The sequence below is a fragment of the Onychostruthus taczanowskii genome, unplaced genomic scaffold (genome assembly GCF_017590055.1).
Source record: "Onychostruthus taczanowskii isolate IOZ18803 unplaced genomic scaffold, ASM1759005v1 scaffold155, whole genome shotgun sequence".
In the NCBI taxonomy this organism is placed as follows: domain Eukaryota; kingdom Metazoa; phylum Chordata; class Aves; order Passeriformes; family Passeridae; genus Onychostruthus; species Onychostruthus taczanowskii.
In genome coordinates, this window is record NW_024498741.1 from 432,642 (window position 1) to 446,828 (window position 14,187).

Consider the following 14,187-nt stretch of genomic DNA (forward strand, 5'->3'; position numbering starts at 1 on the left):
CTGCACCCAAATGGGGATTTCCCTCTGAGCTGCAGTTCAGGTACAGAGACAGCCTAAACACCTCATGGTACCAGCAATGCAATATCGGGACAGCCTTTAAAAATTACATGGGAGTTTTCTGACACAAAATAAATGTCTTCTCCTTGCAGTCAGCAACACCTCTGTGGTACAGACTCCAAGAAAGGGGAGCTGTGTCCAGAGGGGTTTGTCCCAGTGTTCTCACACTAGTCCTGACTCCCTCTTCTCTTTTCTCACATCTGTCAGGTATAACAAAATAGACACAAATGCATTTTCAGCTTTAGTCACCGAGGTTTCCAACCTCTGCTGCATTTTTTGGACATTGAAGCTGATGCCATGTGAGCTGCTAACACTGTCCCAAGTCCTTTTCCCAGGCTATCTCACTCCCCACACGTAAGGTGCATGCCCACTCAGTTATCTCCTGCCTGTTTGGGATTTGGAGGATTTCTTATCCCACACTGCCACTTCCCATGCCACCCACCGTGACTCAGGCAAACCTGGCACTGGAGATCTGTGCCTGTATCAGAGCCAGGGCAAACCTTGCAGCACCCTGAAAATGCCATTCTGCCCTTCCCACCCATCCCTGCATCCCTGGTAAAGCTTTGAGTGTTATCCTCTCTGGAATCCTTACTAGGGAAACGTGGGTTTTACAAATGTGCTCACTTATCTGGATTATCTGGAGGGGCTTTGCATGGCAGTTTTTCAGGCTGTCGTATGCTTTTTCCCTAATTTCTCTGAGGACATTTTTGTTCTCGCACCAGTTGGCCACCCTAAACTGTGCTGAGCTGTTTGTACCCCAGTGACATTTTTAAAGCAAGATAATTTCTTTTAAAGGCTTTTGCCTTTGCTCTCTTAAAAATAGCTTTCTAAAATGGAACATTTTCACAGACAAAAATACCAATACTAACCACCTTTGAGGGGACAGGCTGAATATCTCACATGACTGGTAATTAAATATCACAAAAGTCCTTAATAATTGCAAGGAAGGTGCATGACACAGAAGGTATTTCATCCAAGGAAAGACCCTGGAACTTGTGGCATCGTTAATGCTGGGGTGGAGCTGGGATGGATTCATCTATCCAGCTGCAGCCAGCACTGTTGCCACTCAATGTGGTTAAATAAGCATTGTAAATATGAGAAACTGGACATAGAGCAGAAGATACTATAAGCACAACTATGATAACCGGGGCTGGAGGTAAAGAAAAATCACAGAAGGGAACCTGCAGAGCCCAATCTGCTCATGCCCACAAGGGCTGCAAGGTGCACAGGTTGAGTTTACCACTTTCACAGCCGAAAAATATGAGCTCTTTAATCCTGCAGGAAAAGCCTAACAAGAACAAACAGCTGGAAGGTGAAGCCAGGGAAATTTGTATTAGGGAAAGAGAGGCCTGATTCTTAAAGGCTAGGGCCGATGAGCCCTTGGAAGGGATTATTAAAAGCAGCACTGCCTTTGCCGATGTTTTCAGATAAACAGCGAATACTTTTCTGGCCACTATCCCTAGGCCAACGCACTTCATTAGGCTTTATTAGTGTGCCTGGATGTGATCCATTAAGGAGTTACATCCTTTACACAGCTGTTTATGATACCGAGTATCGCGCACCGACACGGGCAGGACGGGGGGTTTGCTTCATTTTGAAGGTAATATAAGTGCATTATCTGACCACTCTCTTTGGGACTGGTAAGGCTGAAGGGGTTAATCGCCTCTGTGACAGAGGAATCATTTTGAGTGTTGGCCAGGCAAACAGGCTGGGTTAGAAGAATGAACTATCAAAAACTGTCAGGGTATGAATAGAGTTATCATATGAATGGATGTGCCTCTGGAGATAAAGCCAGCACCGAAGGCTGCCAGTGAGGCCAGCAGGGACAGGCAAAACACAGGACCCGACCAGAACAAAGAGCGGAGGTGGCGGGATGTCTCCATAAAACCATGCTCCCCAAGTCCTGCCGCCGGGACCCAGCACTGCCGCCGGGATGTGCGGGATGAGCTCCCACCCTTCCTGAGCATCTCTGGGGGCTGGGGTTCGCTGCTGGTTTGTTGAGATTTTTTTGAGTAAAATATTTTGCTAACCACCTTTCAGCAATCGAAAAAAATAAGGAATTCTTTCCTCCCCGAAGCAATTCATCAGGTTTTCAGTTGCACTTAAATTTGGCTTCATCAGATCCATTTCTACCATCACCAAAATGGGTGTTCATTTATTGTCACTGGAAAAAAACCCCTGCAATTTCAGAAAACGAGAATTCAAGGAGAATGAAAAAACCTGCCAAAGTAGGTTTGTTTTGTGCATAGGTGTGTTATTTTCCTGCAAATTTTGGAGGTTGATTTTCCAGAAGTTTTATAAGCTATTAATACAAGAGGGATGGAAATTAAGATGGCACCAGAAATGTATCCCTGTAAGCCTACCTAAAATTATGCAAATATTTGCTTTATGTCAGCATTTTGGGAGCAATCAAAAAATTAAACACCCCCAGATTTTTTTTTCACTAATGTAGCCTAAACCGGCTCCCTGTTTTAAACCAATGCTTCTCCATCCCCCATCACCAAAAGTCCATAAGCTTAAACACTCTTGTTTCCTATCCTTAGAGAGGAACACAGACCCCCACAGCCTTTTTAAAACGGAAAAGGCGATTTCCTCTCCCTTTCAATGTCTTGCTTTTCCCGCAGCCCCGACTTTGGCATTGCTGCAGAGAAGTAGGAAAGAAGCATTGAATAAACATGCAGATTAGTTTTTACCTTTTTTTCTGTTTGAGCAGAGGGGCAATTAATGAGATTACAATGAGAGATTAGCGGGAGAGACCCCCATGAGCCCTTCCTGTGGCCCCCGTTTCAGCAGCGCAGCAAGCGGCTGGGTTTTCCCAAGGATTCTGGTGCTTTCCCGCACTCCATCCTTGTTGAGTGGAGGAACAAAACCCCATCACTGCGGTACAAGGAAAAGACGAGCATCCCCTCCTTGGCTCAGCATCCTCCGCTGTACATCACCCCATCCCCGTCATCTGCTGTTTGCCTCAGCCAGCCCGATGTGCCCCAAAATGTTGGGGGAAATGTCCCCAAATCCCCTTCCCCTGCTTCACCAGGTCCCACATGGAGCCCTCCAAGCTCAGCCGCGGGCCAAGGGGTCCATGTTGTGATGGGGAGGAAGGTCACCCGTCTCATGGACGGAGGGCAGAGCTGAGCTGGGGGCATCACCTGGAAGGGAGCAGACCCCCTGCAACAGCATTTGAAGTGCCATTTTTTGACAGAAAATACAATTTTGTTACCCCCCCACCCAAGCGCCAAATGTGATAATTTCTGCTCGTCTGATTTTCTTTCGATTTAACAAAGATATTTCATATTTTATTATTTCACTTCAATTTGTGCTAAAATATAAAATACCCGCTTTAATATTTTCACCTATGCAACTCAGTCTGCAATAGTGTAAATATTTTTAGTCTCTCATACTTCATATTATTGAAATATCTTATATTGAAATATCATATATATTGAAAATAACTTTTCCACCTCCCTGCTCTAAAGCAATTTAATAATTTCAGACAATTCTTTTTTCAGTGCTCCAGATAAAAATCTTCCACATCCTGCAAATTTTTACCCCTTTTTTAAAAAAAATCAGAGTTTTGGCTTTCAATGCATTTCGCAATGGCTGCCGTGCTGAAATGGGAGATTTCCCATGGAATGGCGATTCCCTTTTCCTCCTATTTCTCGGGCGTGCCTGTACACAAGACTGAAAGGAATAAAAAATATAAGCTTAAAACTTCTTGGAACACATATTTCAGGAAAGATAAAGGCACTGGGAGCTCTTGGAAAGAAAAAAAAATAGGGTTGAATCTGTTTTTTTGGTTAATACATGTTTTTATACACCAACTGCCTCCCAATACATGCATGCAGAGTGTAGCACACCGTGGCCTCAAATTTGCTTTGTAGTTGTAATTTTCTACCTTGCAGTTCCCAAACCAGCACTGGGTTTGCTCAAGAACACGGTCAGAAATGCAGGGCACTAAGAGGCAGTGGGAGCAGGCAGAGGTGATGGGCAGCCAGGTACACCTTCACACTGTGCCCACAGTCACCACACGCTCTGGGAATGGGGCAGCCAAGCCTGGCACAACTGGAGTGTGGCATGCACCAAGGCTGGGCTCTGCTCTGCAGCATCTCCCACATTTCCAGTTCCATCCCAAACCAGGGTACTCAGCGACTGGCACCACAGCCGATCTCAGTGTGGACGCTGCTCCCAGCCCATCCCAGCACCTGGGACACTGGGAACTGGCAGAGCCCACAGCCACATCCCAGTTCCACTGCTCTGCTGGGGGCCCGGCTGGCCCGTGCCAGGGCACAGCAGAGCCCCAGGATCCGCGGAGCCATGAGCAGCATTGCGGCAGTGGATGGAGCACCACTAGCTTTCTGCAGGTCCCACACCTTTCCTTGATGCCATTCAGTACCACCTGTCTGGTCTAATTGAGATCCAGCTTGCTTGGTCTGCCCCAGAGCCCAGCGCATCCCCAGCCCTGTGCAACCTCCTGACCAAGGCTGTGATTGAGGATAGCTTTCTTTTCCAACAAGTCTTGTGAGAAAGCCAGGTCTCTCCCAGCTGGTAACAGGCAGACAGCAGTCCAGAGCCTGGCTATCCATGCAGGCACCATAAAGCCCAACTCAGCATCCAGCGACCTCTTCCATAGAGTACAGGAAGGAGGCCCTTGCCTCATTTGTCAGTGCCCAGGGTGCGCCAAGTCCAGGCAGGGCTGTTTGGCTTTGCGGGGCTGCAGCACTGAGAGCCTGGCGCTGCACAGGCAGCATCCTGCACCACTCCCTGCCCAGGGCATGGGGCAAAGGGCAGCTGCTGCATCCCAGGATAAAGACCAAGCAAGGGCTGGGAGTGTTGGGGTGCTGGGGCCCCATTGTGCACCCTCACAGCCCATCCCCAGCAGTGGGACCCCAATGTACCCCCCTGCATGGGCAGCAAAGCATATGGGAAAAGGAGCAGGAAGAGGGACAGGAAGTAAGCATTGGGCAGAAAACAGGGCTAGGACCAGCAAATAGCTGGAAATTGGGAATAAAGTGAGGAAAATGCTGGTGGGTGTTGGACGATGGCAGTAAGCACAAGGACCCAACCCAGCAGGATTCTGTGAAGTGCACAAGGTGCAGGGGTGGCAGCCCTTGGGCCTCAGTATGCTGGAAGGATGGCAGAGGTGCAGGGGCAGGAGAAGGGAGAGATGCCACCGCCTCCATGGGACACGGACACCGGCCCTGGGGCTCGCTGCAGAGGCTGTGCCGTGCTGGCCGTGGCTCTCAAGCACAGCAGAAGGGAGGAAGGATGCTGCTGCCGGTGCCAAGGACATGCTCGGGAGTGGGAACAGCAGATCTCTGGCGATGAAGATCAGCAGACCTGGGAAGCAGCCATGCCGCCGCTGCCAGCACAGAGGGAGACAGGCGAGCGGGTGGGTGGCAGGAGCAGGAGCAGCACTGCCGAAACCGAGGGGGGCCTGAGATACTGGAGTAGGGACACGGACAAGGGCCGGGGATGAGGGCAGCCAGCAGCTGGGTAGAGTGGCCGGCTGGATAGAGCAGGCCTGATGTGGCTGACACCAAGATGTCGGGAGAGGATTCTCAGCTGTATCCCTGCTTCCTACTTCAGAAGTTTCCAGCCCTTTCTCTCACGAGAAGTTTCCCACCTGAATGCCCTTTCCAGCTCCCCTCATCCTCCGGATCTTCCTGTGCCCACCCACTCGCTCCATCACAGCCCACAGTGTTCGGCCAACGTGCACGGCCCCGCGCTGCTGCCAGCAACAGTGATGGGGATCGCCATGGCTGAGCTGGTGCCGGTGTCCCTGTCCTCTCTGCAGCCACCCCTGCATGCTGCAGCAGAGCCCGGGCAGAGGAGGGAGGCAGAGCTGACGGCATTGCTGCAGAGTCAGGTTCTCCTGACCAGCTCCGAAGTTTTGCCTCTGGTGCAAAAGCTCCAGGATTAGCAAACTCAGGCAGGCAGGAACCTGGAGCTGCACTCCCCTGGGAGCACAGAGAAGCAGAGCCCGGCAGGGCTAAGCTCATGTGGACACATCCAAAGAGCCACAGCGATCCCGCGGGTGTCCCTAACACTGCCCCGTCACTCCAGGGCCGCCCCGGTTCCTACCTTCGCTGGTGGTGGCCGAGAGGCAGGCAGCCAAGGTTATGACGATGGAGAGCGAGGATGTCAGATCCCCCTGTGCCCATGCCATGGTCCGGCGGGGGCCACCAGGAGCGGGGCCACCTCGGTTGTCCCAGCACCTCTGCGAGCGAGCTACCTCTGCCCGGAGCTACGGCACTCGCCGGCTAATGCAAAGGCACTTTGCGCACATTGCTCGCAGCCACACGGGCGGGCGAGCAGGGAGGGAGCAGCCTGCCCGTCACCGCTCGCAAGCCAATGGGCTGGGTGGGCTCTGTAGCGAACCCCCCTTTCCGCACCACACGCGCTCGCTGTACCCAGACCCAGCATCGGGACTCGGGCTCCCACTCCCCGCTTTCCCTCACCCCCCATGCCCTCGGGAAGCTCCAACAGTCCCCGCCGCATCCTGTGCTCCCCATCCCGCTCCGCTGCTCTCACTGGCCGCGGCGAGAGACAAACTTGCAGCGCTGCGGGGAGCTCTGCACTCGGTCGGCGTCAGGTGTGAAGGGGACGGGGTTACCCGTCCATCCTGCTGTGCAAGGAGAGGAAAACCCCTCGTAACTGGTCCCTTTGCATGTCTGAAGGAGACAGGTAGGACGCCCCCATCCCGATGCTTTCCATGCCACATCGTTCTGGGAGAGACACTCCGCTCACAACTGACCTGTGGCAATGGGAGCAGGGGACAGCTCAGCCAGGGCTCACAATGCCTTGTTTACTGCCACGTTGGTCATCTGACAGAGGGTCAACCCTTTCCAAAGCAGTTTGGGAAGACACAGCAATTGTGCCAAGGCAGAAAGGCTGGGCACTGGGCAAGGGCGTCCTGTGACAGGGGCCTGGGGCTACCTAGGAAACACAAAGCATCCTTCCCATAGCCTCTGCATCCCTCTTGCTTGGAGCCACCAGAATCGCCGTGCCAGGTGAGTACCTTGCTCAGCATTAAACACTCGACATCTGTCAACAGACCCCCTACAGCCACTACTGCTTCCCCATCTAAATGCTGAACAATCATTAATACCTGCCCGTGGTAACCACAGATGCTGACTCCCATCTACACCACGTGCAGTGACTTATTTGCTCCTTCATGCACTCGTGGCTGGTGCATTGTGACTGCAGCTCTACCCTGCCCCAGGAACTACCCCTGGGCAAGGCGCAGAGGGCCGGATAGGCATCTCTTCTGTTGTCTGTCAGGCCGTCCCTTGGAAAAAGCTCATCCTAGACTTGCTCAGTGGAGACAGGGAAGTAGAGGGGGTGTTGCACACCCTCCATTCCACTCTGTGTACCTTGTGTGTTCCCTGGAGATGCTAGACCCCATGCTAGGGCACCCCATGGTGCTACCAGCAGCTTTCTGCTCGGAGGAGAGGAGCTCCCTGCCCGACTCCGAGCACGCAGCGGTAACAATTCTTCATTCAGAATGGATGAGGACTGTACGTGCAGGGATGTGTCTGCACCACTCATCACCAGGACCTGGGAACAGCACAGAGCCTCGGGTCCCTCCAGGCTTTTACCCTGCCTGCCTGGGAAGCAGTCAGTCCAGCGACAGTGCTGGAGAGATCCTGTCATCAGCAGTATCATGGGATGGGCTTGCAGGGCGGCTTAGGCAGGGACACAGCTGTGGCTCAGAAGACACCAGACATTCCCAAGGCAGCTGGCAGAGGCCGAGCGGTGCTGTCAGGTGACAGGTACAGCTACACAGTGGACTTTGCAGTCGACCTTGGAGCAAAGGGGTCAGGGCTGATGGTCTCCAAAATCACAGCAAGCCACCAGGAAGCCCCAGATGATCCCACAGTAGTTGCACTCCTGCAGCTGATGGGAAAGCAAATATTCTGCCAGCTATCACATTGCTACCCTGACCCAGACATTTCCATTTGCTGAAAGGGCTTGTCACAGCTCAGTGCTGGATCATTCAGCTCTCTGTCCCACAGTGCCCAAGCAGAGCCAGGCATTCCAGAGGGATGATGTTCACACTGCCACCGTCTGTTTGGCTCTTGTGAAACCCCCCTGCAGAGCTACCTCCAGCTCTCGTGTTCATCTGGAGAAGAGAAGGCTCTGGGGAGTCCTCAGAGCCCCCTCCAGGGCCTAAAGGGGCTCCAGAAAATGAACTTTGGACAAAGGGTGGAGTGACAAGATAAGGGGAAATGGCTTCACACTCATACAGGGCAGGGATGGATGGGATATTGGGAAGAAATTCCTCCCTGTGAGGGTGCTGAGGCCCTGGCACAGGTTGCCCAGAGAAGCTTCCCATCCCTGGGAGTGTTCAAGGCCAGGCTGGGTAGGGCTTGGAGCAACATGGTCTGTTGGATATGGGGTGGAATGAGATGGTCTTTAAGGTCCCCTCCAACACAAACAATTCTATGATTCTGTGATGTCAGTCCCAAACTCTGGAAAAAGCTCTGGGGAGGCAGAAGCCAGCTTTGGTCTTCCAGCGCTGAGTGATTCCACTCCCAGTGCCATGCCCCTTACCCTGCAGATCTTCAACACATCCCAGCTACCCACACGGGTTCTCTAGTCCCCTGATGCCATCCCAGCCCCATGTGTGACAGGACTGTGTCTGGGTCTTGCAAAGGTGCCAAGAGCTACCAGCTACTGCATGTCCCCACAGGTTCTGGATTTGCTGTGCTCCAGGGTTGCAGAGAAGCTGTGCTGGCTGAGCACTGTTACAGGCTGTAAAGCAGCTTTGCAGGAGCCACGAGACAGCCACGCCAGAAAAGCCCCAAAATCCCTTCCAGGGAATGGGAGGCTTCTCAGATACACTGTCAGCTCTGGGGAAAGGGGATGGTGTGTAATGGGATGTCTGCAAGAAGTGGTGGGTGCAGCAGGAAGCAGGGTCAGTGTGAACTCTGTACCACAACACAGTGCTCACACACTGGGCACAGAAGGGCTGTGGGGGTAGGGGCAGACATTCTGGTTTCCCTGGACACTTGGTTTTGTGGTCAGGATGTGCCTTGAGTGCATAATCAATGCATGCGCATCGAGGCTGGGCACTGGCAGGGGTGTTGGAGCTGGTACAGGGTCAAACACTTCTGGGATGCTCCTGTCTGGGAATGCAGACCCCTTCCACACTAGGATCCATGTGCAGCCACAAGGGGTGGTCACAAGGCATCCCAGGAACCCCAAACAGACCAGGAAACAGAAGCATGGAGGGCATCACACCAGGATCCCTGTCCTTCTCCTCACCTGCAGCCCTCCCCAGGCTCCCATTCAGCTATCTCTGGCCTGAGCCCAGCTGCCTCCCCCTTCTTGCTGAGTGCTGCTGCCTCCGCTCCTTGATGAGTCTCTTGCCACGTCCCTCAGCCATGGTCCTGCACCTGGCTGTCACTGAGATGGGGAGGATATTTATAGATGCAGCAGAGAGAGGAGAGCGCAGCTCAGACAGACAGATCAGCAAAGGAGGGAAGGAAGCCTGGGTTTACTCCCTTTTAGCAGCACCCAGGTCACTGTGCATTTAGTAGGGAAGCCACAGCCTCCTCATTAACTCAGGAGCTCAAATCTAAGTGGTTGTTATCCTTTGCATCCAGCTTTGCACCCAGGGACTGTCCATTGCAGTCCTGAAAGAGCAAATCTGTGCCTGGACTGAGAAGGGCAGCCCTGTCTCTGGTATTCCAGCACTTCTCCAGCACAGCCAGGCACTTCTCCTGTAGCACCTGCAGGGCCACGTGCCTTAGGGTCAAGACTGCTGGAGGAACCACTGGCAGTCCTCAAGGGAATGGGACCGTCTCCACACCCATGTCACTCTGTGTTGGGACACCAGCAGAGCCAGGATCCCTGCTCCAGCCCTGTGGAGAAGGAGATGCTCAGGGCAGGGACAGAGCCATGGTGCAGGTCTCCACAACCCCTGACACCTGTTCATCCATCTGTCCCCCGCTGTACGTCACTTTCTGAGGAGGAGGAGACAGGATAGGACATGGGTGCCCTCTCCCAAACCCAGTGTTCTTCCCATTCATCAGGTGTCTGCAGAAGAAGGACAAGGACGAGTTGTGTGTGTCCCTGAGCAGTAGCAACACTGCACAGAGGTCCAGGATCCTCCCAGAAAAGCACTGATCATTGTCGGTAGGGGGACAGGACCCCTGGGGGACTTTCTCCACCCAAATAGCCTTAAACTATGCTCCATCCACATCTTGACCAGGCAACAGCCCTGAATCCAAGGAGCTTTAAAACCTGAGGTTTAACAAGTCAGATTCCTACTGGCTTCCCTCCCTATCCTGAACCCTCCTTTCTGGCTCTGCAGCAGAGCCCCAGAGGTCACAGGACAGAAGGAAGGTGCTGGACCCATGCAGGTGGGACATCCCCCTCTACACTTCCAGTGGCTGTGGCATCCCCCAGTAAAGTTTGCATTTGATGCCTCAGCCTGAGCTGTCAGCAGGAATTCTCAGAGAGTTCCAGTGTGCCCCATGTAAGGATGCCAGTGGACAGCCCTTTAAACTGGCATCTGGTACATAAACATGCTGACAAGTTCTCTACATCTGTATAACAATTCACCTGGAGCAATCTGGGTGCTAAATCGCTGTAATTCCTTGTGCTGTGTCTGGGCTGGGACAGATTGCTCAGCTGCAAGGCTGAGGATCACAGGGACCACGTCTCACTTCCTCCCTGCCTCCTGGGCAGACTCAGGCTTTTTTCCCTTTCCAGTGCCTTGGGGTTGTACTTTTCCTAATGTGCCAAGATCCTTTTTCAGCCAGGTGCCTTCCCTGCTTGCCCAGTCCTCCCTGGCGCTCACAAGTATTCCCATCATTGCCTGGCCTCTTACCCAGGGGAACAGCCATTCAGCCAGGATCTTTCATGAGATGCCATGGCTGAAGATCTCCTCCATTCCTTCAGCACAGCCAGGTGGAGGGTCCTGCTCCCTCCTCATTATCACAAGCAGGTGCCCAGGTTGTTCCATTAATGCCAGCAGAGAGGACCAGCCCTTGGCATCACTTGTGATGAGGTATGACTGTGGGAACCACTGGCCAGCTGAGCAATCAGCAAAAAATTAATTCAGGTCAAGGCTGGGGAGGCTGGGCATGCCTCTCCTTGTCATTATCAGAAATGCTGTGTATTAATATCCTTTATATTAAGAAAAATAATCTCATAATAATTTTTCCTCATTGAAAGAGACAGTTTGGAACTGGAATTGAGACAAACATAAGCCAGGAGAACCAGCTGCAGAAAGGGAGAGTTTGAGAAAGGTCTTTTGGTAATATCCATCGTTCCCTTATCAGTGAGGATATTAAATGTATTGAAATGCTAAGCAGCTCTTTAAGGGCTGTCTCTGATTTTCATTAAACAAGCAGGGGATGAGCAGGACGGAAGGTGATGCAGCACTGTTCTCTCTCTAAGAAATTCTGATTGCTGGATATTAACAGCATTAGTCCTTTTATCCAAGAGCACCAGGGTTGCACTTGCCTTCATGCCTATTCTGTGTCTTGCTGAAGTGGAACTAAGTCTCTGCTGTCTAACACTGGGCACACAGTGGCTTTCGAGCTGTTAGGGACCAGGGCTGTACAGAGATGCACACCAAGAGTGTCCCAGGGACCAGGAGTTGGGTCCCTGTATCTCCCAGTCCCACCATGTTCCTACTGCCCAAAAGGAGATGTTAGCTCATGCCTTGGCAGGGCAGTCTGGTCTTGAGAGGAGATGGGGATGAGCAGTCAGAAGTTTAAACCAAGTGAAATCACAGCCCCAGGCCCAAGGTGGAAGCATCACCTGAGGGATGGTGAGGGAATGGGCTACACCCTTGAGGTGTATCTGGCACTGAGTCCTGGTGATCCCCAGACATCTCCAAGCATGGAGAAAAATGCTTCTGTGTCCTGCCTGAAGGGAGGCCTGGGAACACCTCTGCCCCACTCTGGGGAACACACAGTGCTGTAATGACTTCAGAGACCATCTCTCAGCTTCCCAAATGGGGACATTGCTATGGGAATGTTGGAGGGAACCATCACAGCACGCAGTGCTACAGCATGGTCAACAGCAGTGCTGGGGCCACACAGGGCCACAGCAGAGGGTTTGGGGTACTCTGCAGAGGGTTTGGGGTACTCTGCAGAGGGTCTCAAGCCTATCTGCAATGCTGGCATGGTCAGCTGAGCACTTGCAGGAACTCCAGCTCTGACACCCAGGCAGGGCTGTGACAGCCTCTGGATCTCTCTGCCAACAGCCCAATGATGCTTTGCTGGCTGAAGAAGCAGAGGTGCAGCACAGTCAAGTCCAACCACTTCAAAGACACATCACAAAACAAAGGCCATGAATTAGGTGCCAAAATGGCAAAAGTACCACAAGTACACCTCAGCACTCTTAATATCTTTTCTTTGCCTTCCAGTTTCTAACCTTGGTGTGCCCCTGGCTCTGCTCTGAATGGTCACAGAGGCCAAAGGCTCTGCTGCTAAAACCACAGGCCTCCAGGAGCTGGGACTTGAAAGCACCTGAAAATAACAAGGCTGCCCATAGCATTTGTGCGAGACAGCAGCTATGGAAGAAGGCAGGCAACCCCCACCCAGTGTACATGCATTTGGAAAATAAAGGGACACAGGGACAGCCCCAGAGCTCTCTAGACAAGGAAGGGATGGTACAAACAGAAATTAGCTGGAGCTAATAAAACAGGGGCTGCCACAAGCCCAGGCAGCACGGCATGTGTTTAACCCCAGTCTCCAGAGCCCAGCAGCTCAGATACTGCCAAAGGGAATGGCTTTGTGGGCTAAGCAGGTGGTTTGAAATGCTCAGGCTTTGGGAAAACACAGTCCCTGCAGGACAGCTGGAATCTGCAACCCAGCTCACTACCCCTCCCACACAGGACCCTGGCATCACCCTCCTCTGGGCCATCCCTCTTCTGTCTTTGGACCCAGCTTGTGCGTCTTTCCTCCCAATTTATTCCACACTTATCTTCACTCCCTTCTGTCCTTGCTCTTTCCTTTCTTGTGCATGGTTTGTTCTGTCCTGTCTCTGAGGCTTTATCCCACATGGACAGATGAACAGCTTTGTGCCTGCCAGATGGCTGTGGCACCTCCGTCCCCATCCCCTGCCACCCATCACCGCCTCCTCTGTTCGCAGAGCTGGTCACTGCTTCCAAAGAATCCCAAAGTAGTTTGGGTTGGGAGGGACCTTAAAGCTCATCTTGTTCCAATCCCCTGTCATGGGCAGGGATACCTTTCCCTAGACTGAGCTGCTCAGAGGTTGCTTTGCTTCCAGCTCAAGCTCACCCTGGCTGCACCATCAGGCTGTGAGCAGCAGTGAGACAAGTGCTCTCCAAGACACCCAAACCCCCTGATATTTGTGCCATGGGATACAAATCCTCCACAGGATCAAACGGGGCACTCTATGGTTGTTTCTTCTTCTGGTTTCTTGACAAAAATAATCAAGCCTTTCTTCAGACACTGTCATGAGATGGAAAGGAAAGCATGACAACCACATCAGCCATCTCTAGAGTCCTGCAGCCCTGCCTTGGAAGTACACTACAGCAAGAGTCACCATCCTTTGGCATTCCCAGTCTCTGCCATCCCAAGCTAAAGATCTCTGTTTGGCCCTAATCACTGGTGCTAAGGGGCAAAGACACAAGAGAGGCAGAAAATACCTCCAGCCCCATCTCAGGCGACTCTTGTACAGCCAAGAGAATGCTCTGATGCTGTTGAAACTGTCAGCTTCACTTCAAGCACATTGTTTCTGCTGGACATGGAAATTTCAAAGAGACTTAATTACAGAGCTGGGCAGACCCAGACATAATCCTTTTGAAAGCTGACAAAGAGATGCTGTCCAAAAATAATTTTGATGCTATAAAAATAACCAAACAAAGCTGCATTTAAAATGGGATGAGTAATGGGGGAACAATAGCAAAATATATGGGAATACCCGCAGCCACTTCAGAGCCCAGGCCGGTTTCCCCGTGCAAAAGGAGGTACTGGTCAGGCAGGAGCTGCTCCCACAGAGTGGTACCCAGGTCCTACTTACCTGGGCTATGCTTTCCCAGAGCTCTGGGCTGTTTGCCACTTCAGGGAATTTGGGAAGAGGTTATCAGCATGCAAAGGTGGGGCTGGCAATCGTAAAGTACACTCCAAAGCCACAATTTTCCCCCTG

General features: G+C 52.3%; 1 protein-coding gene across 1 annotated transcript in view; it reads right to left on the reverse strand.

The window, feature by feature from the left end:
• The window catches only part of EPHA8 (EPH receptor A8), a 50,923-nt gene extending 44,703 nt beyond the window's left edge, over positions 1-6,220 (reverse strand). The window contains exon 1 of the mRNA XM_041399107.1: positions 6,136-6,220. Coding sequence (XP_041255041.1) covers positions 6,136-6,220 — 85 coding nt within the window. The remainder of the gene's footprint in view (positions 1-6,135) is intronic.
• Positions 6,221-14,187: the final 7,967 nt, after the last annotated feature.